General features: G+C 40.5%; 1 protein-coding gene across 6 annotated transcripts in view; it reads left to right on the forward strand.

Moving 5' to 3' along the window:
• Astn2 (astrotactin 2) overlaps positions 1-20,700 on the forward strand; it is an 851,054-nt gene that overhangs the window by 522,661 nt on the left and 307,693 nt on the right. For all 6 annotated transcript variants that reach the window (XM_047524417.1, XM_047524419.1, XM_047524418.1 and 3 more), the window contains one exon: positions 10,035-10,201. In XM_047524417.1, coding sequence (XP_047380373.1) covers positions 10,035-10,201 — 167 coding nt within the window. The remainder of the gene's footprint in view (positions 1-10,034; positions 10,202-20,700) is intronic.

A 20,700-nucleotide genomic window follows, 5' to 3' on the forward strand; every position in this document is an offset into this window, starting at 1 on the left:
GAAATGAGGACTCTCACCACTGACCAGCAATGATGAGGTTACCTCCCTTCTGTGTGGTGTCAGTGGAGATCAAGTGGGGTACAGTAGCAAGGCATCTACCACTGCCATCCAGGAAAATGGCACTGAAGTTGTATGGGGAGCAGACGCCCACCCCCACCAGCAGCTCTGGGGGACTTTCCCTCTGGGTGTCAGTGGGAGCTAACTGGAGAATCTGGAATTCTGTCTGCTTTTGTCAAAGATAAACCACCTTCCCCTGCTGGACCAGTGTCAGAGGAAACCAGATGAAACAGAAAGTTTAAACAACATCCAAAGTTAAAACATAATAACTTAATACCCCAAATGTCCACCTTTCCATTGATAATCTTTTCTCATACCAAGAACCAGAACAATCTCAAACTCAGTGAAAAAGATAATCAAGAGATTCCAACAAAAAGGACAGATAATAGAATTCTCTAACAAAGATATTCAAACACCCATCATTTAAAAATGCTTCAATAAGCAATCATGAGCACTCTTGAAACACATGGAAAAACTAGAAAGCCTCAGCAAAGAAGTAGAAGGTACAGAGAACCAAATGGAAATTCTAGAATTGAAAAATATGGTGAATGAAATAGAAACTCTGTTTATAGATTCAATAGCACAATGGAGAGGACAAATAATCAGTAAACTTAAAAATAGAATAAGCAAAATCACCCACTCAATATCAAAGAGAAAATAGATCGAAAAAGAAAATGAATACCTTCTCAAGGGCATGTCAAACTGTTAAAAAAAACAATGTACATTTGTGTCATTGGAGTTCCAAAAGAAGAGAAAAGAATGATATTCAAAGAAATAATAATAGAAAACATCAAATTTGGGAAAATCTGATAACTAAAGAAGATGAGCAAATTTTGGAAAGAATAAAAACAAAGAAATTTACATCAAAACATAATAGTCAAATTTCTTTACTTTTTCAAGGAAAAGAAAATCTTGAAATTATAGCTTATCTACAGAAGAAACACACACTTAATGACAGAAGAATTCTTATAAAAAAAACCAGAGAGACCAGGAAAAGGTAGCACATTTTTCAAGTGCTGAATATAAAAGAATCCTATGTTCAATGAAAATATCCTTTAGAAATGAAAATGAAATTAAGACATTCCTAGATAGAGGAAAACTGACAGAATTTATATCCAGTAGTCTTCCTCTAAATGAATGGCTATAGGTAGTTCTCTAAATGGAAAGGAAGTTATAAAAATAAGAAATCTTGGAACACTGAGAAGGAAGGAAGAACATTGCAAAAATATGGGCATAGCCAATAGACCCTTCTTATCCTCTTGATTTTTCTACATTATTGTTGATGGTTAAAGCAAAAAAATGAGAGCACTGTCTAATGTGGTCCTAAATGTATTTAGACGAATAATTAAGAAAATTGCATTATATGGAAGAGAAGATAGAAATATAAAGCATCAATAGAGGTATGGATAATGTACATCATTTCAGTTGGAAAAAGAATGACATCAGTAGTCTGGGGCATCTTATATGCACTAAAAACTCTGCAAAGAGATACACTCAAAAAATACAGACACATCAAATTGGAACTCTGACAAATATTTAGGCAAGCTGCAAGGAAAGCAGGAAAATGAAAGCAGAATCATAAAGTAGAAACAAGAAGACAATATAAAATAGCATACATAAGCATTAACATATCAATTATCACATGAGATGTAAATGATCAAAGCACAGATATTGAATAATAAAAATTAGAAGACTGGATTAAAAAGTATGACCCAATTATATGTTGTCTATAAGAAATTCTCTTCACATATAATAATAGAGGCAGGTTGAAGGTAAATCGACAGAAAAAAAGAAATGCCATGTAAATGAAACAAAAACAGGAGTCACCATTCTTATTAGATAAAGTAACCTTTAATAGAAATTACCAGAGAGGAACAACATGTAATAAAAAAGAGGTCAGCCACCAAGAAGACATTGCAATCATAAATATTTATGCATCAAACAACAGAGCAAACTGTGTGAAGCAAAAACTAATGGGACTGAAAATAAAAATGTACAAATCCATAATGATGGTTAAATACTTCAGTTCCTCTCCCTTAACATTAATAGAACAAGGAGACACCAAAAAATGCACCATTATAGAACTCAGTAACATAGTTATCCAAGAGATACAGTTAACGTTTGTAGAACACTATGCACAATAATAGATTACATATTATTTTCTAGTGCCTGCAGATAAATGGTATCCTGGGCTATGATAAAGCTTTCAATACATTTAAAGAATTCATGTCATACAAAGTATGTTCTCTAACCACAACAGGATCTAACTAGAAAGCAAGAACAGAGAATGCCTTTGCCAGCTGTATCAAAACACCATAGACTGGGTAGCTTAATCAATAGACATTTTTCTTTCATACTCCCAGAGGCCAGAATTCTGAGATCAATGACTAGTTGACTCGGTTCTCTGCTGATGTCACTGTCCCGGAATTGCCTTCTTCCTGTGTCCTTACATGTCATGGAGAGAGAGAAAGAGAACTCTCCCTTCCTTCTACAGGCACTAATCGCAGTCTTGAGGGCTCCACCCCGTGACCTAATCGCCTCCAAAAGGTCCCCAATGAAAATAATACCATTTTGAAGGTAGAATTTCAATATATAAATAATGTGAGGACAGAAATCCTCAGTTCATAACAGAGATAACAGAAAAATCTCTTTTAAGTATTTGGAAACTAAACAACATACTTCTAAAGAACCCCAGAGTCAAAGGGGAAATCTCAAGAGAAATAAAAAATAGACATTGAACTGGATGAAAATATATATATACATATAGAGAATGTGTGGTACACAACCAAAGCAATAATTCATCCTTTTCTGGCAATGTTTCTATGACTTCATATTCAATGTGGAGGAAACGTGGCCCCCTAAATGGATGCGTTAATAAAGACGAAGTCTAGAATCAATGATTTAAGTTCTTATCTCAAGAACCTAGAGTAGGGAGAATGAAATATACTCAAGCATGACCGATGTGATCCTATAATATGTATAATCAGAAAAATGAGAGATTACACTCCATTTATGTATGACCTATCAAAATGTATAAATGCATTCTACTGTCATGTACAACTAATTAGAACAAATAAAAAATTCAAAACAAAAAAAGAAGCAAAGTAGAATGGAGGAACTTTATGTAGAAGGAAACGAGAGGGAGGGTGGGTATGAAAAAAGGTGGAATGAGACAGACATTATTACCCTATGCACATGTATGATTACACGAATGGTATGAATCTACATCATGCACAACCATAGAAATGAAATGATACACCCCTTTTGTGTACAACGAATCAAAATGTAGTCTGTAAAAAAAATTTTTAAATAAATAATTTAAAAAAGAAGCAAAGTAAAGAAATCAATGTGATGGAAAATAGAAAAGTGATTGATAGAAATTACTGAAATGAAAACTGATTCTTCTAGCCAACAGATTAATGAATCAAGAAATGTGGTATAGATACACAATGGAGTAGTACTCAGTCATGAAGAAGAACGAATCATGTCAATTGCAGGAAAATAAATGTTAAGGGAAATAATCCAAACCCTGAAATGCATGTTTCTCTCTAATGTAAAAATAAACAAACAAAAAAAAATGAAAAAACGAACTTGAAAGTAGAAGAGGGACTAATTGGAAAGGGGAAGAAGACCAGAAGGAAGTGGGAGTAAAGGGTGGTCAAGAAAGGATATTGGGGAGGATGGATTCTAACAAAGGCTAATATGTACAGGTATGGAAATGCCACAGGGAAACCTGTTAACCTGCACAATTAATATATAAAAATTTAATATATATTAAAATTTATAATGTTAGTAATTATAAATTTTAAAGACTCCCAAAATTTTGACACCCCTCAAAATATCAATAAATCAGAAAAAACCCGCTAAACTCCAGTAAAACTGATATTAAAGAGAGAAAACACCATTTACCAATAACAGAAATCAAACAGGTGATATCACTATAGACCCTGAAGATGTCAAAAGGAAAAGAATACTCTATATAACTTTACACAAATAAATTTGACAATTTAGATAAAGTGGATTAATTTCTTGAAAAACTCGTGGGTATGAAATACTGACTTAAACAACCCCTATAACTTTAAGAAAATTGTATTTGTAACTTTTGTATTCCCACCCCCTCCAAATCTCTAATCCTGAATAGTTGTAATAGAAAAATGTATCCTGTGTTTAAAGAAGAATTAATACCAATTCTAAAAAGTATTTTTCCCAAAACTGAAGGAGAGAGACAACTTCCCAATTCATTTTCAGATGATAGCATTACATTGATACCAAAACAAGACAAACCCAGTAGAAAAATAAAACTACAGAGTAAGACCAATAACCCTCAGGCGTATGATTGCAAAAAATCTCTAACAAAACATTTGCAAATAGAATTTAACAAGATATAAAAATAACTGTATACCATGACTAACTTGAGTTTAATTCAAGGATGAACTACTTGACCAATTTTGAAATATCTGTCCATATATGTACAGGCAAAAGAAGAAACACATCATGGGATCAGACCCAGTGATAAAAATCATGTGACAAAATTTGACAAACAAATTGATTTTAAAAACACTTTCAGAAAAATAGGAATAGAGGAGAACTCATACATACTGATGAAGACCATCAGTAAAAACCCTCCAACTAATGTATTTATGGTGAAGGATTCAATGCTTTCTCTCAAAGATCAGGAATAATTACTATTATTGAACACAGTGATGGATGTCCTAGTCAAAGCAATAACACAAGAAAAAGGAAATAGAAGGTTCAAATTAGGAAGAAATAAAACAGTCTCTATTTACAGATCACATACTTCTTACATATGAAATCCCAAGAGAGCTAACAAAAAACAAAATTCTAAGAGTAATGAAGGAGTTCAGCAAGGTCTCAGTAGACAAGAGTGAAATATATATATATATATATTCTATCCTAGCAATGGACATGTGGACACTGAAATTTAAAATGCAATGTCATTTTCAATGCCTTGAACACAACGAAATACTTAAATAAGAATCTGACAAAACTTGTATGGGACACATATGCTGAAATTAAATGCTAATGAAAGAAATCAAACAAAATCTAAATATATGGAAAAACATAATATATTTGTGATTTGGAAGACACATCATACAGATACCCCTGTTCCTCACTTTGACATAAGAGTGTAAGATAATTCCTATCAAAACCTCACATAATTTTTATAGACATAGAAAATATTTTTCTAAAATTCATACGGAAAGATAAAGAAGTACACTAAGGAAAACCACTTTTGAAAAAGAAGAATAAAGTGGAAATAAAGTCTATCTTTCCTCCTTCTAGGCTAAGTTGACGCTTCCCCCACCTCATCCTTATTAACCTTTCATCACCTTCTACTTTTTTTCCTTCATAGAACCATTTTACTCTGTGAAATAATCATTTTAATTTTTTTGTTCATCGTTTTTGTTCATCTCTGGGGCTTAACCTCCATGAGAACTTACGCTGACACCTTTGCTCAGCACTGACTAGGTATGCAATAAATATTTGATTTGCTAAGTGGTGCAGTGAAGGACTTGGAGAGATGACAAAGAAAAATAATCAACCAGCAGTTGGGCTTCCCTGGGGAGGTTGGGTTCGTGGATTTGTCATTTGTCATTTGATAATGTGTCCTTCATGAGTCAAGGGCCTGTGGTGCGCTAGGACCAAAGCCAGACACAAAACCTGAAGTGTTACCTCGCGGTCTCCAGAATGCCTCCAGGAGAGACCCATTTTAGAGACCAGAACCTGGAGGCTCTCTCCCAGGTGAAGTGTCCTTCCCAGATGCACAGTCAGGAAGGCTAGAGCGGAATTCAGTCCTGACTTGCTGTGTCCCCACATACAGGAAGGAACCTGGAGCCCACACAGGTTCCGGGATTGTCCAAGGTCACAGGCAAGGGAGTTGTGTTGCCTGAGTGAGATTCTGGCCTCCCTCTTTACATCTGGCCTCCCCAGACAGCTCCCGTCTCCCACCGCATCTCTTCCAGGAAGGCCTGAATGACTGACGTTTCCTGGCTCTGAACTGCCCCATTCACTCACATTTCCAGTTTTCCTTTTCCCAGCCGAATTGCACCAGGCTTCATCATATTTGCTCCAGAACTAGTTCTCTGTCTGTCAAATGTGGGCACTTTTTACCTCTCAAGCTCCTTTACAAACTCATAACTGCAGCCCCCCTTTTGCTGATCACTGTGTTCAGTACTTGGTGACATTTGTCTCACATCATTATTCATTGCTGTGTGACAAATTATCCCAAATCAAGCATCCTAAAACAAACAAACAAAAGATTTATGATGTCATGCTGTTCTGGAGAGTCAGAAATGTTTTCATAGCTAGCTGCAGGAATGTCCCCAATGATTCCTGGTAACACTCTCCTATAGTCCCCACATTTCTCAGGGCCCTGTACCAGGGTTGGTCTATGTGACTAATAACTTATGGCAAGAGACATTGTGTGTGGTTTTATAGTGGGGAAGTGAGGTCTCCGTGTAATAGCCAGGGAAGCTGGGCCTCACATTTACCTCACACAGCAATCATATAAAGATAGGAGAGTTTAAGTAACTGACCAAAGGTTACACAACTCATAAGAGGCAGTTTGAATTCAGACCATCATTAAAAATATTTTTTATTGGTGCATAGGTACACCAATATACATGTTAGTGGGATTTGCAGTCACATATTCATACATGCACACAACATAATTTGGTCTATTTTATTCTTCAGTACCTATCTTTTCCCTCCCCTTCCCCTTTCTCCCTGATTCCCTTCTTTTACTGCAGACCCACCATAAATACCTTGAATATCCCATCTGGCACTCCACAGTTTCATTCAACAAACAGCAAGCACCTACTGTGCAATAGACACTATTCTACTGGTGGGGTACAGCTGAGACAAACCAGAGGCAGCCTATACTATTATAAATTTTACGTTTCGGTGGGAAGTCAGGTAATAAGCAATGGAATAATTGAAAGAATGTATGTGCAATAATAAATAATGGCAAAGGGAGACCTCATCTGCCCCCACTTTACCCCCTAGAACATGGGCAGGAAGCCCACGGAGTGCGAAGGAAGGATCCTACGGAGGTAACTCATAAGTCCGCTTCATTACTGGGATAGTTTCTGCCACGTTCATGGATCAAATTTAGGTATAATTCTAGCTCTGCCTTTAATCTACTGTGTTTTATTAACCAACTCCCTTTCCCTTTCTGAACCTCAGTTTCTCAGCTGCAAATCATCTTGGGGAAAGAGACGGAGGCTCTGCAACTTGTCTTCATCAGTCAAAGGCTTTAACCTAAAGGGTAGTGAGTGCAGCAGGCAGAGAGCCCAGAGCTGAGACTAGGGAGGCCGGTCTTCATGTCCTCCGCTCCTGTGCTGAGGACTTGGTGTGGTGTGCTTTTTGCTCTCCCACCCTCAGTTCTAAAGCAAGGAGGTCAGGTCAGCTCCAAGACCTGCCTTGCTCCGACTCTCTAAGACTGGATATCATTAGTAAGTGACGGGGGTGAAGTGGCTTGCCCAGGAGGCAGTTAAGGGTTACAGATTGGCAAGCCTGAGCAGCCCTGCCCTGCCACCCTCTGTGTGAGGGTCTCCCCTCGGTTTCCTCATCTGTCAAATGTGAATAATGACAGGACCTGCTGTATTTGTTTCCTCTGGCTACTGTAGCAAATTACCACAGACTGAGTGACTTAAGACAACAGAAATGTATTCTCCCCTGTTCCTGGAAGCCAGGAGTCCTGCATCCAGGGGGCCCTAGGGACCCTACAGGAGAATCTAAGCCTTACTTCTTCCAGCACTTATGGTTCATGGCCACAGCATACCAATCTCTGCCCCACCTGCACATTGCCTTGCTCTCTATGTGGGTAATTTTTTTCTGCCTCTCTTATAAAGACATTCATGCTAGCATTAGGTCAATCAGTAAAATACAGGAGAGTCTCCTCTGAGCTTTAGCTTAACCACATCTCAAAACCTTTACCATAGACAGTAGTATTCATGGTTTCCAGGTTCCAGGGCTAAAGACAGGGGAGCATCTTGGGGAACGATTGTCAGTCTACTGCACTGGCCCTTTTGTTTGTATAAGGACTAAATATGTAAAGAGGTCATGTGCTGAGATAAAGCTTGAGTTACAGTGAGCACTGATTTGAAGATCAAACGCAGTAGGGAATCAGTGGGAGATGGAAAGAGCTGGGTCTGATCCCCCACCCAGATCTCTCTGACTACCTTGTTACTCTCTTGTTACCAGTGCTCATTCCTGAGTCTCTGCAGAAAGGCAGAACCCAGCCCCCAGTACCCACCTGCAAATGGCTCCAAATGACCCTGTGACCAGGGGCCCTTCTGTCTGAAAGAATGTTCAGAGACAAGCAGAGAAGTCCTCTGAGCTTGTATTAATATGTACAGCACTTCACTCGCATGGAAAATTGATTTTTCTTTTTAAGCACAAAACGTAGCAGTTTTATAACCTTTCTGCAGCTTGACAAAGGCCATTTATAACCTACTTTCTCCATCACCCTTCCTGGTGCCAGTCTCAAATGTCTCCAAGAACTCTCTTGTGCATTTGTAATTACAAATTCTTCTTAGGCAAAATTTAATTTCCAAGAGGGCTGACCTCGTGCTTTGTTGTGGTGGTTTTGGGAAATTAATTTTTGTGTGTGTGTTTTGTTATTGATGTCGTCCAGGAGGACGGCTTGGGGAGGGGGCTGGAGGGACATGGGAGGTGCCTTTTAATCAGTGATGTCCAGTGATGGATGAGGAGGGCTGGGCCCGAGGTGTTTATCTTTGTGGACAGGAAATGTCAGGAGGTGGACTGAAATTAAAACCCGGGTCCTCACTCTGTCTTCTGAAGGCAGGAGTGCTCATACTACTTCTCCATCCGACTGGAGAAGATGAGCTGAGCCTCATCAAGTGATGGAAAACTAAATAAAGAGCCAGATGTCCCCAGTATCAGATCTTCCATTCTCAGAGCACTTAGCAGGTGCCAGACACATTGAGGAGAACATGACAGCTGAGGTCACTGAAGGTGGGAATCCTTGGGGTTCGCTTAGACCAGAGGAAGAACTTGTACAGGGCTGAGCAGAGCATCTGAAAATATCTGTCGAGGAACCCAATTATTAGCCTAAGGAAGATTTGAGTTTTCATAAAAATCCATATATTCATTTATGCTAAGGATGCTACTTAGAAATATCACTTTGCGGCCATTTGGAGGAAAATTTTGAGGAGAATAGACTAGAGACCAGGGGAGTAGTTAGAAGGTTTTTCATTGTTCCTGTTGTGGGATTCTCATTTAGAGTTCAAGGGACAAGGGTGGAGAAGAGACCAGTTCAAGATAGAATGAAAGATAACTCACATTTTATGTGTACTGAGCTATGTTGCAAATTCTGAAGAAAGGTATGCACGCTCATGATACCATTTAAACCACACTAGAACTCTACAGGTGTGTTAGGCCCATTTAATAGATGAAGACATTGAGACTCAGAGAGGGTAGTAACTTGCCCAGGGTCACACAGTGAGAAGGACAAAAGTTAGAACTGAAGCTCACATCATTAGGGTTAGCATCTCTTTAAAATATATCTGACTGCTTCCTTAAATGACCTTGATAGCAGTAGACTCTTATCAGGTGACAGCAATACAAATAAGAATGAAGACAGTCCCATCAACGTCCATATTAACAGCAGTTAACATTTGCTACATGGTTGCCTTACCAGCCAGAGTTCCAAATATTCTGCTGCTGACACTCTCTCCCTTCATTCTCACAACTCTGTGAAGTTAGATAGTCACAAAAGTCCTCTTTTAGAGGCAGGAATGCTGAGGTTCAGAGAGGGAAAGGATTTTTTGTTTTTTCCCCAAAGCCACCAACCCGGCTATCAACTGGCCTTTTGAGACTTCAAACCCCTCTCTCTTGGCGCCTGACTCACAACGCTTTCAGAAGGAGGGAGGAGAGGGTGGGGGCCTGCTGCCTCCTGAGCCGTGACCGCCTGTCGCCCTCTCTCCGAGCAGTGCCCCGAGGAGCTGAGGCCCATGAAGGACGGCTCTGGCTGCTACGACCACTCCAAAGGCATCGATTGCTCCGACGGCTTTAACGGGGGCTGCGAGCAGCTGTGCCTGCAGCAGACGCTTCCCTTGCCCTACGACGCCACCTCCAGCACCATCTTCATGTTCTGCGGGTGAGTCTCTGTCCCCAAGGCCCAGGGGCTCCCACAAGGCCATGGGGTATGTGTGTGGGGGAAGATGGTCAGGAACGGCAGTCCCTCCAGGCGGGGCTGACCTTCAGGGAGATGCCTTCCGCATCTGTTCTGCTTCAGCCCACGGGGCAAAAGGCAGGAGTGCCACCTGTTAGGCCCTGGAAAGAAGAACGGAAGGGGACCATAAATGATTGGTGCAGCACACGATGACAGAGCCCCGCCCCCGTTCATCCAGGGCCAGGATATTTTTCTTGCCAAAGTCGCCTGCCCATTCTGCATGTCCCTGGCAGCCCTGGGCTGTGCTGTGCTATGCGGAGACAAAAGCAAGGATCCTGAAGTGGTTCATGCAGGAACCACCAGGCTTGTTCCCTAAGCCCAGCCCAGGCTGGGAACTAGATGCTGCAGGAATCCCGCTGTCTGTATCCAGCATCACGTCTCTGGGCCCTCGTGCCCTACCTACAGGTGGGGACAATTAATCAGGGAGGTGCCTGGGAAACAATGCACCTAAGCTTGTGGTGCAGCTTGGGACTTAGGAGGAACTCAAATCAGTTTGGTGCTGTTTCTTATTTTCACAGTCCTGGCCGTGGAACCTAGGGTCTTGGACGAGCCAGAACACTCTACTACTGAGCTACTTACCCAGCCCCTTAAACTGGGTGTTAAAAATAGCGGAACAAAAAGGGGGCGGGGCACGTGGTGGGGGGACTCACTTGCTGAGCAGCCTCAAACTGCTTTCTCTCTCTGGGTCACAGTGTAACCCTCTGTGAAAAGAAATCATCGCACAACCCTGGCTCACATTTCTTCCAACTCCCCTTGTTTTTCCTACATGCAGTTAGGAGTTACCTCCACCCCGGATGTCACCTAGCAAAGCGTTTGGTCCTGAGTAACCACTCAAGGAAATAGCAGCATCTTGTCCTTCTCATCTCTTTTCTGATTCTATCTTCACATTAGAAAATTTGTTTATCTTTGACGTTCTGTGACTCAGAAAAACAATCCTAGTCTTGTGAGAGAAGTATGCCCCATGCCCTCGTCATGACAGTAGGAAAGCAGCATACGAGATTTAGCGACCTTTGCAGTCTATCTATTATGGAACAGGGAGGTGGCAGCGTGGTTTCGTCCCAGTTTACCAGAAAACCGATTGAATTTGCATGGTCCTAGTACGCAAGTTCGGTACTTATCACAGGGTCTCCTTTCCTGCCCCAGTCACACAGCAGGGCTGCAGGTGCCTTCAAGCAGGTGTCAGGGCAGCTCGCTGGAGGCCCTAGATATGTTATCAGTAAAATAAATAAGAAATAAATTAGCGTATGCAGACCTGAATTTATGGCGATCTCTCCTCAGCCTAAGTGACTGCAGGGCAGTGTTGACTAAATTATGCATGGACTTGGATCTACAGGCTTGCATACAGAATCAGCTGGCTTCTTATCATTGTTATTTTCCTCTCAGTCTCCTTGGGGGGAGGGTGTTCTTCTGTGGAAAATAACAACAGGAACAGCACCAGCCGCAGCAGTCATGGATTTTGACATCAGAAACTATCACCACCTTCCATCCAGAGCCTACTCTAGGGATCCTTGGATTTGGTAGGCTGAGATTTTAATCCCATCGTGACTCCAGACCCCTGACCTTCAGTTTCCTCACCTGTAAAATTATAAAATTGTAACAATACCTACCTCAATAGAAGGATAGCTGTGCATAGTGCAAAATGCTTTCCATTTTTTATCCCATTAAAGCTAAGCAACATGCTCAAGGCCATACAACTAGGAAACACATTATGAGGTATATGACCTTGAACAAGCTACTTGACATCTCTTCACTTTGGACCTCAGTTTCCTCATCTATAAAATAAACAGAATAATAGTCCCTTCTATAGAGTTGTTGTGAGGACTACATATATTGCTTACATTATGATTCACATAAATATTTAAAGGGCTTTGGAACAGTGCCTGCTTAGAGTTAGCACTATATGTGTTCATTAATTGAAGTAACTCAAATGGATGAGTCTAATGACAGTCGCCCATCACTAGCTCAGGGACCTCATGTCTTCAACATTTTGGTTTGTGAATCTGTGAAATGGACTTACAAACCTTCTCTACCACAGAACCACAGAAGGTGTGTGAAAGTGTTAAATAAGATTGGGCCAGAGTGTGTTGTGTGCTGTTAAAACACATTCAATGCAAATCAACTGGATGACAAAGAAAATGAAATCCAGGTCTCCAAAAACCTTTTGCAATTTCCACACACTTTTGAAAATTGTCTATTAAGGATGCAAATGAGAAGTCACCCACACTTGTTAGAAGCACTGTAAACACTGAAGGCTATTAGCAGGTGCTCGTGAGAGAGTTGGTGGAGGGAGAAGTGGGAAGCTATTGACTCAAGCAGGGAAAGCACAGCAAATCCTTGCTCCAGGAGATCTTTCCAACTTGCACAAAGCTGTATGACCTTTCTTAAGAGTTTCCTGAGTAGGGGCAGGTTTAATCAATTCTTTTCATAATGGGGTTAAAAACAGCAACTCCAGGTTCAATCCCTGGTAGCAAAAAAATAAATAAATAAATAAATAAATAAAAAATTAATAGCAGCTAACAATTTACTAAGCTCTTCTGTGCCATGACTGTACTAAGTGCTCTGTGCACATTATCTCATTTAATTCTCATAGCAATTCTGCAAGAGAGGTACTATTATGAGTCTCATCTTACTGTTTAGAAAACCAAACACAGAGCTGCTCAGTGCCTTGCCCAGGGTCACACAGCTGGTATGTGGTGGGCATCAGTTATTCAAACCCAGTGATTGCATCACCACTGTGAGGATCAAGGGCACTTGTGTAAGCATGGGTTGGCACACTTAATGAGGCATCAGGAAGCCATAGTAATGGTCTAACATGTGGAAAGTAATCACACTCAATTATTCAGTTACTGGATTTGATGTCTGGCTTGCTACTTTATCTCCAGCACCTAGAATAGCACCTGGCTCATAGTAAATGCTCAATTAGTAACTGTTAAATGAAGTTGCTCAAATCATGTGGCCAAGGGACTCATTCCTATTCACCCTTTCCAGCTGCATTTACGACTACATCCCTCTTCCTGTGTTAGCCTCTTAGCTTCAGCCTCTGCAATTTTGACACTATTTTCTTTTTCTCCTCTCTTCCCTTCACTTGTATGCCCTCTCAATTCACATGTCCCTGGACCTTTAACTCGGATGCTTGTTTCGCCTTCTGTCCTTGGCACAGGTGTCACCTTATTCAGCAAGTCTTCCCTGAGTTCCACGGGGGTCAGTGTGAGACGTGCAGTTGTCCCAGGGCTAAGGAACAATACCTATCATTTCAAATGGAAACTGCTTAATATTCGCTCAATATTTCTCAAGTGGAATCAGGTTGTGTATGGAAAGGACTTTTTCTCCTTGTCTTATTTTTGTGAATATATATGTACATTTATACTTTTCATTTCTACCCATTTCTTACAAGAGAAAAAGGTGCTTACCTTTCACCTTACATTCTAATTTATCCCAGTGAGATCCTGACACCTTCCACAGACTGAGCCTCTGCTGGCTACCCTGACTGTCAACCCCTTATCAAGCCAAGTTCTCCCAAAATGAATAAAGCATCCAAGCTCTAGGGTTTCTCCACCACTCCTCTGCCGCTCCATGTGGTGTCCCCATTACTCGGCTGACTCACTGATCTTGCCCACCGTGCACTCAGGAGCAGGGACTGTGTCCTAGTCAGTCACCTGTGTGTCTGTGTTACCATTCCATATTTACTGACCTAAAGACTTCTTTAAAACCATAATGGTTGGATTCATTCACCTAAGGTTTGTTGTACCCACTCTGTGCCTGATTTTAAATGAGATGCTAAGAATGCCCCAAATCATCAAGTACAAGTCCTTGCCTACCATGTGCAAAGAAGATACTGCAAGCAGGTGACTGAGCCTTACATCCTGACGGATGTTCACAGCGCACAGGAACCAATATGGTAGGCAGAAGCAGGTCGACTGGAAGTAGGTTGAGAAGGTCGCTGGATACTCAGCTGAAGCATTTAGAAACGATCTTGTAGGTGAAGAAGCATTACCTTCTGTGAAGAGCCTGGCAAGTTACCTAGCAACAGAGTTTGTCGGTTTCATTTGTGTGGGTGTGTTTACAACGTCTTCTGTGCACACTGCCAAGAGAACTTAATTTTATCCACATAAATCCAGCATGGTTTTAAAAAAGCTGTTAATATAAAGATAGGACTGATCAGAGCCATTTGTAAGGAGCGAAAAGGAAAGGGAGAAAATGGTTTCAGTAGTCTGAAATGAGAGAGTTGCTTAACATGGGATAAATTTAACTTTGTGCTTCTTGGCAACCAAAGTAAACAGGGAAAAAAAGTACCCAAACAAGACATAGTGGATTATATCGTCATCCTTACTTCAGAAAAGGAAAGTTGTGGTATTCTGTTTTGTTTTCAGGGGGTATACACCTTTTCCTAATATCATTTGCTGAGAGGTTTTCCCATTTATTCCTATGTAAGAGAGCATTCCATCAACATTTTTAAAGTTTCACCATGTCTCAGGTGACTTAGAGAAGGAAACTGAGGCCCAAAGTTCTCAAAACCAGTCAGCAGGTAAAATTGGGATAGGAACTGGGGACATCCCAAGTATCTTTAGGACTCAATTTCCATGAAAATAAATGTAAAATATGAGCTCAAAGAACATGTCTGGTCTCAACGAGTCCTTGTTAATCTGTTGAATGTTCCTTTCATGTGATCTTAACAGGAGATAAATGCATGTCCACAGTTAACTGGAAACCACTTCCTGTCCTTGCCAAGTGTGCTGTGGTAGCAGACAACACTGAGCTGGAAAATGGAAGCCATAGCTTTGATTTGACGGTCAGCATCCAGTTTCAGAGGGTGGGGGCATTCTTCAGGCAAGGGTTCTTTGGTGGTTTCCACCTAAAACACTTTTTAGGCGAGGACCTGGGCCGTCTCCCTTTTGACTTTTGGTTAAAGGGTGTGGATTTTACCTCTAATAGTTAACACCTATGAGCTGGATTCTTATCAGATATTACAATCTGTGCTCTCTGCTGTTTAAGCATTTGCAAAAGCTCACCTGTAATCAATATTCACCAAGAATTGAGGCAAATGCATAAAGTCCATCCATTCGATCAGCCAGGTGTATTCCAGTGGTTCTATAACATACCAAAGATTTTTAAAAATAAAAAATAAATAGGAAGCTCAGGGATGAGGCCCACGTGGGAACATCTGAACTCTGTAACTGCCTCCTGCAGGTTCCCTGTACACCTGAGGGTAGTGAAGGCTCTGACAAGGTCTTTGGTGGGGAGACATATTTCTTTGATTGTGTGATGCCATATTTTCCACATTTTAACATCTCTGAAATTAGGAGTATCTTACTGTCAATGGTTTGACAGTCTTAATTGGCAGTCTTTCTTTTCTATATTTTTCCTTTTCTTCCTTAGTCTTAAATGAAATGCTAATGTTTCTTACATGTTGGGTGACTCTTAGCATAGATCAAATATGCTGATACTTTAACCCAAATGTCATCATGGATTCCTATGTCCTTCCTTTTTTTCAAAAGAATAGCCTTGGATATATAACCTCTGAAATGGCTTGGAGCTCCCTGTTTCCTTGGGTGAAGACTGTAGGCTAAGACCACACAGAACCACTCCAGTGATCTTCATTTTGGTTAATGTGTGCACAGTCCAGGGAGTCTTCGTGGGAAGGACTCTGGTGGCGTTGGTTAGTGGGGTTAATGCCATTGAGGGCCTCAGCTACTGGCCCTGGCCTTGATGACCCCAGGAGGGATTTCTCATAAGGTCACTGTCAGCCATGAGCAGCCTTCTTCCTCTTGCCTTGGTGATGGTACCCGCTCCTGACTCCAAGTCTGTCTGACTCCTTGAGCTGTTCTTACCCTTAACTTTTCTCTATTCTTATTTCTGTTTAGGATTTGATTCCCTTCCTTACTTTTAAAAATAACTTCGGGTATGTGGATTTCATTAAATCATTTCATTGGTGCCGTAGACCATTAAGAAATGAATGAATAAGCACATAAATAAAAATCCTCTCTGCACTGAGCATTTTTACACAGTGCCATTTTTCTGTGGGTCCCAGTTTCCTTCTTTGAAAAACAAACAGATTTGAGAAAGTCATTTGTGTTGAAGTGGAAAGAACATTGGAGTAGGAGTAAGAGGGCCCAAGTCCAGGTCCTAGATTTTCCCAGGTACTATGTGAACTTGGTCAAGGAGATTAGCCTCAGCGTCCTCCATAACCTTGTTGGAATAAAGTATCTGGAGGTCTTGCTGTGAGGATTAAAGAAAATGTGCTTCTGGGTAGACACATAACAAGGCTTGATGCCCCCGTCTCCACAGTCCCAGGTGGTTCTGGTATGATCCACCATGTGAGGGGTGTGTTAAGGAACACATTTGTTGCCTTCAGCTAAAGTGCCCAGTTTGTGTCTTTGTACTGATTTTATGTTTTGCATTTTGGCATATGTATAAATATAATTTCGTGTGGATTTTGGCTGGTTTCCTGTGAGCCTACGCTCTTTAGAGTTTCTGTAAGAAAATCTCCCAGACAACAGAATGTTCTACAGGAGCTGTATAATTATGTGGCATCATATGAAAATAAAATTAAAAACAGAAACCAACAACTAAACAGACCTTCACATAAATCTTCCTCTGCCCCGAGGTGGCTTGGGGGAGAGAATTGCTTACATTTCAAAACTCGGAGGATCATTGCCTTCATGAGTCCCTGTGTTTTTACCACTCTGTCTCCAAGGGTCTTAGTGCGCATACACCAGACCTTTTATCTCTCCCTCCTTCCTCTCCTGCTAACCCATAATCCTTTCCACCCCAGGCAAAAGAAAATCACCATGCGTTTACAGCATGACCAGGTTAAGACTAAACACACCCCCCCTACACACACACACGCACATTCACATGCACTCATACACACTTTGAGATGTGAACTCCTCAGTTGCATTCCCAGCACCATGATGACTGATGATTCTGCTTCTCCAAACCCATTTCTTCATCCTGCAGTGGGAGCAGTATCTCCTGGTGAGGGCTGTTTGTCCTAACCTTCCTGCAGCACGTCACCACAAACTCACTGGCAGAAAACAGCACAGATTTATTATTTTGCAGTTGTAAAGGCCAGAATTCCTAAAACTTAGGCTTTGCAAGTTTGTATTCCTGCTGGAGACCTTAGGGAAGAATCTGCTTCCTTGTCTTTTTTTAGCTGGTAGGGACTATCTGCATTCCATGATTCTTCTGCATCCTTCTGATAAAGATCACTTGGGGTTACATTGGGCCCACCAGATAATCCAGGATCAGCTTCCTGCCTCAAAATTCTTTAGTCACATTTGCAAAGTCTCTTTTGCTATGTATGTAACACATTCAAAGATGTGTCTGTCAGTTTTTTTTTTTTGTTTCCATAACAAAACACTTGAGATAAATACACTTATAAGAAGAAAGGTTTATTTTTGCTCATAATTTCAGAGGTTTCATTTTATGGTCACCCCTCCCTGTTACTTGTGGCCTGTGGCTACTCAGTGTGTGAGTGTGGGGTTGTGAGGCAGAGGAGGCTGCCCTCTTCTTGGAGGCTGGGAAGAGAAGGGAGGTTAAGAAGGGTCTCCGTACCTAACTTCTCCCACTAGGCCCCACCTGGTAAAGACTCTGCCACCTTCCTATGGAACCACGGCTGGAGTCTAAGCCTTTAACGCATGGGCCTTTGGGGGACACTTATCCAGGCCATGGCAACAGCTTTTGAGGATTAGGAGATGGACATTTGGGGAAACATTAGTCTATCTATTACAGGTTATAAAAGGAAACAAATCACATCACATATCCAAAAATGTCCACTCAATCATGAAATCTTAAATCTCAGCCTAAGCATGGCATATATGTGTGGGGGGAGTGTGTAATGCATTTATTTAATCTATGTGGTATATACAGTACTTACATATGCATAAATATACATGGTATATATTATTTTTCAATGAAGGAAATATAATGAGTTATATTCCAAAGTTATATACTTTGAAGCAAAAAAAAAAAAAAAAAGAGAGAGAGAGAGAAGTCTAGAGAGAAACAAAAACCTAGGATCTGAGAACTACTGGAAATGAAATGTAGGCTCCCTGAAGTATACCTGGACTAATAGACCAGAAAACTCATAATAGCATTAATAATAAGCAAAATCACTGGTGCGTTACTTGGCCACTGCACAAGAGACATAGTTTTATCCTTTACCTAAGTGACCTCTAATTCTCACATTAGACCTAAGTAAGGATTGAAGTGACCTCATTTAACAGATGGTTCCATTGAGGCCTAGGGAAGGAGGGAGACTTGGCCAAGATCACATGACTGGTCAGTAACACAGTCTCTATTCCAGCCCAGGTTGAGTTAGCTCCAAAATCTGAACTTGACACATTGTTTCTACATTAAGTAAGGGGGCATGAAGTCTCCATAAATTCACAAAAGTAGAAATTATACATGTTATTTTCTTAGATTAGGACCCAGTAATATTAGGCATTAACAATGAAAGGGGAATAAATCTATTTGGGATTTTTTTTTTTTTTTTTTTTTTTTATAACTACCTTCTAAGTTCCACCTGGTTATGGGGGGGAAAAAGGTCAAACTGAAATAATCACCTCTTCAGAAGTAAAGAGGGGCAGGAGAGCGGCACATCAGACCCGTGGGATACAGGCCAAGCTGCAGTCAGACGTGCTACGGCTTTTATTAAGGAGCAAGAAAGATTGGGAATCAGCAAATGGTGCATTTGACTCAAGAAGCCAGAGAAAGAAAGCAGCAGGAAGGAATTAATACAAATAAAAGCAGCAGTAATTGAAATGGAATGGGGGAAAAAGGGAGTCCCATCAATAAAATACCAAAAATATTTTTTCAAATGAGAAAGAGACAGGGAAGAGAAGAGAAGAGAGATTAATAAACACATCAGGAATGAGCTAGGGACATAACTATAGAAGCACAGAAGATAAAACAGATTTTATGAGAATGCTGTGTGCAACTTTATGCCAACACACTTGAAAGACTTGGTGAAATATATTATATTCTTAGAAAACACAAATTGGCAATTTTGAGTCATGATGATATAGAACATCTAAGTAGGCAAATAAAGTGGAGATAAATGACAAGAAATCTAAGTATCAACAACTGAGAAGAAGACATCAAGCCCCGAGAATTTATAGGTAGGTCCTGTCAAATCGTCTAGGAATAGATAACCTCTAACTTAAGTAAACTGATCTAAAGAAAGAAACAAAAAAAGACAGCTTTCTAGTTTATTCTATAATCCTGATGCCCAAACTGAGAAAATATGTGTTCATGCTTCTAGAAAATTGTGGGAGACATATTAGAAGTAATGAGTGTATTGTGTTGGTTGGATTCAAAATCAACTGACACAAATCAAGAACTTTTCTCAAATCACTAAGAACTAACTAGAAAATATAAGTGAAAAAAAATCATATTCTTGAAGTGAAAAGTGTAATAATAGAAGCTTCACTCTCTAAGGTTACACCATATTCCAAACATGATACCTTTAATTCTCATAGTGGTTTCAAAGTGGAACTTCTTTATTGATAAGCAAAGAAGGTTCAGCAGGGCTAAGCAGTCTGTCCAAGGTCACACAGCCTATAAGTGATGGAATCAGGATTTAGATTCTATTGACCTGGATCCAAAACACATGCTTGTAACCTCTAGAGTGTAGTGCCTCCCATCAATGTTTATGAATAGGACATGTGCCATACCTTTCAGACAAAAAGTCTAAAACTTCAAAGTTTAAAAAAAAATTGATAGATATAAATTGTTTCGGAATTAGAAGACTTCAAACTGTATAGAAACTGTATTAATTAGGATGAGACAAGCTTTGTCACTTTAACAAAAGAAGGCCCCCTGTCCAAAAGAGAAACACGCGCACAGAAGTTAGTTTCTTATTTGTGCAAGGTCTACTGTGATTGAGGCAACCCTCCTTCATCCTGCAATATGTCTCTGGAACACATGGTCTCCTAGCAGGCCAGAGCAAGAGAAGTAAGGGGCCTCAGAAATGCAGGAAGCTTTAAAAGAGCTAAGTCTGGCAGTGACCATGTCTCTATTCTCATACTGATTCCATTGCTAAAAATACAGAAAGTCTCTCCAACCAATTGCAAGAGAAGCTTAGCCTACAGTGCCTACCCAGGAGGAGGACACAGGACAGTAATGCAAGACAATGTCTCTGGCATGGTCGTCAATGGTGCCCAGCACAGGACTGACTCTCGATATATATTTCTTAATTGAAAAAGAAAAATAACTAAAAATTTTCCTCCAATTTCAATATGATGCCTCCCAAATTTCCATGAGGGATTTACATGGACTCTGGCAGGCTAATTCTACAATCCATATGAAGGGGGAAATACAGAAGAGCAGTCAGAAAATTTTAAAATAGAAAATCAACCTTTATGAGGGGGAGAGGACTTAACTTTATCATATCCAAAATAAGCCATAGGGCTAAAGTAATTAAA

Source organism: Sciurus carolinensis, chromosome 14 (assembly GCF_902686445.1).
Source record: "Sciurus carolinensis chromosome 14, mSciCar1.2, whole genome shotgun sequence".
Taxonomy (NCBI): Eukaryota; Metazoa; Chordata; class Mammalia; order Rodentia; family Sciuridae; genus Sciurus; species Sciurus carolinensis.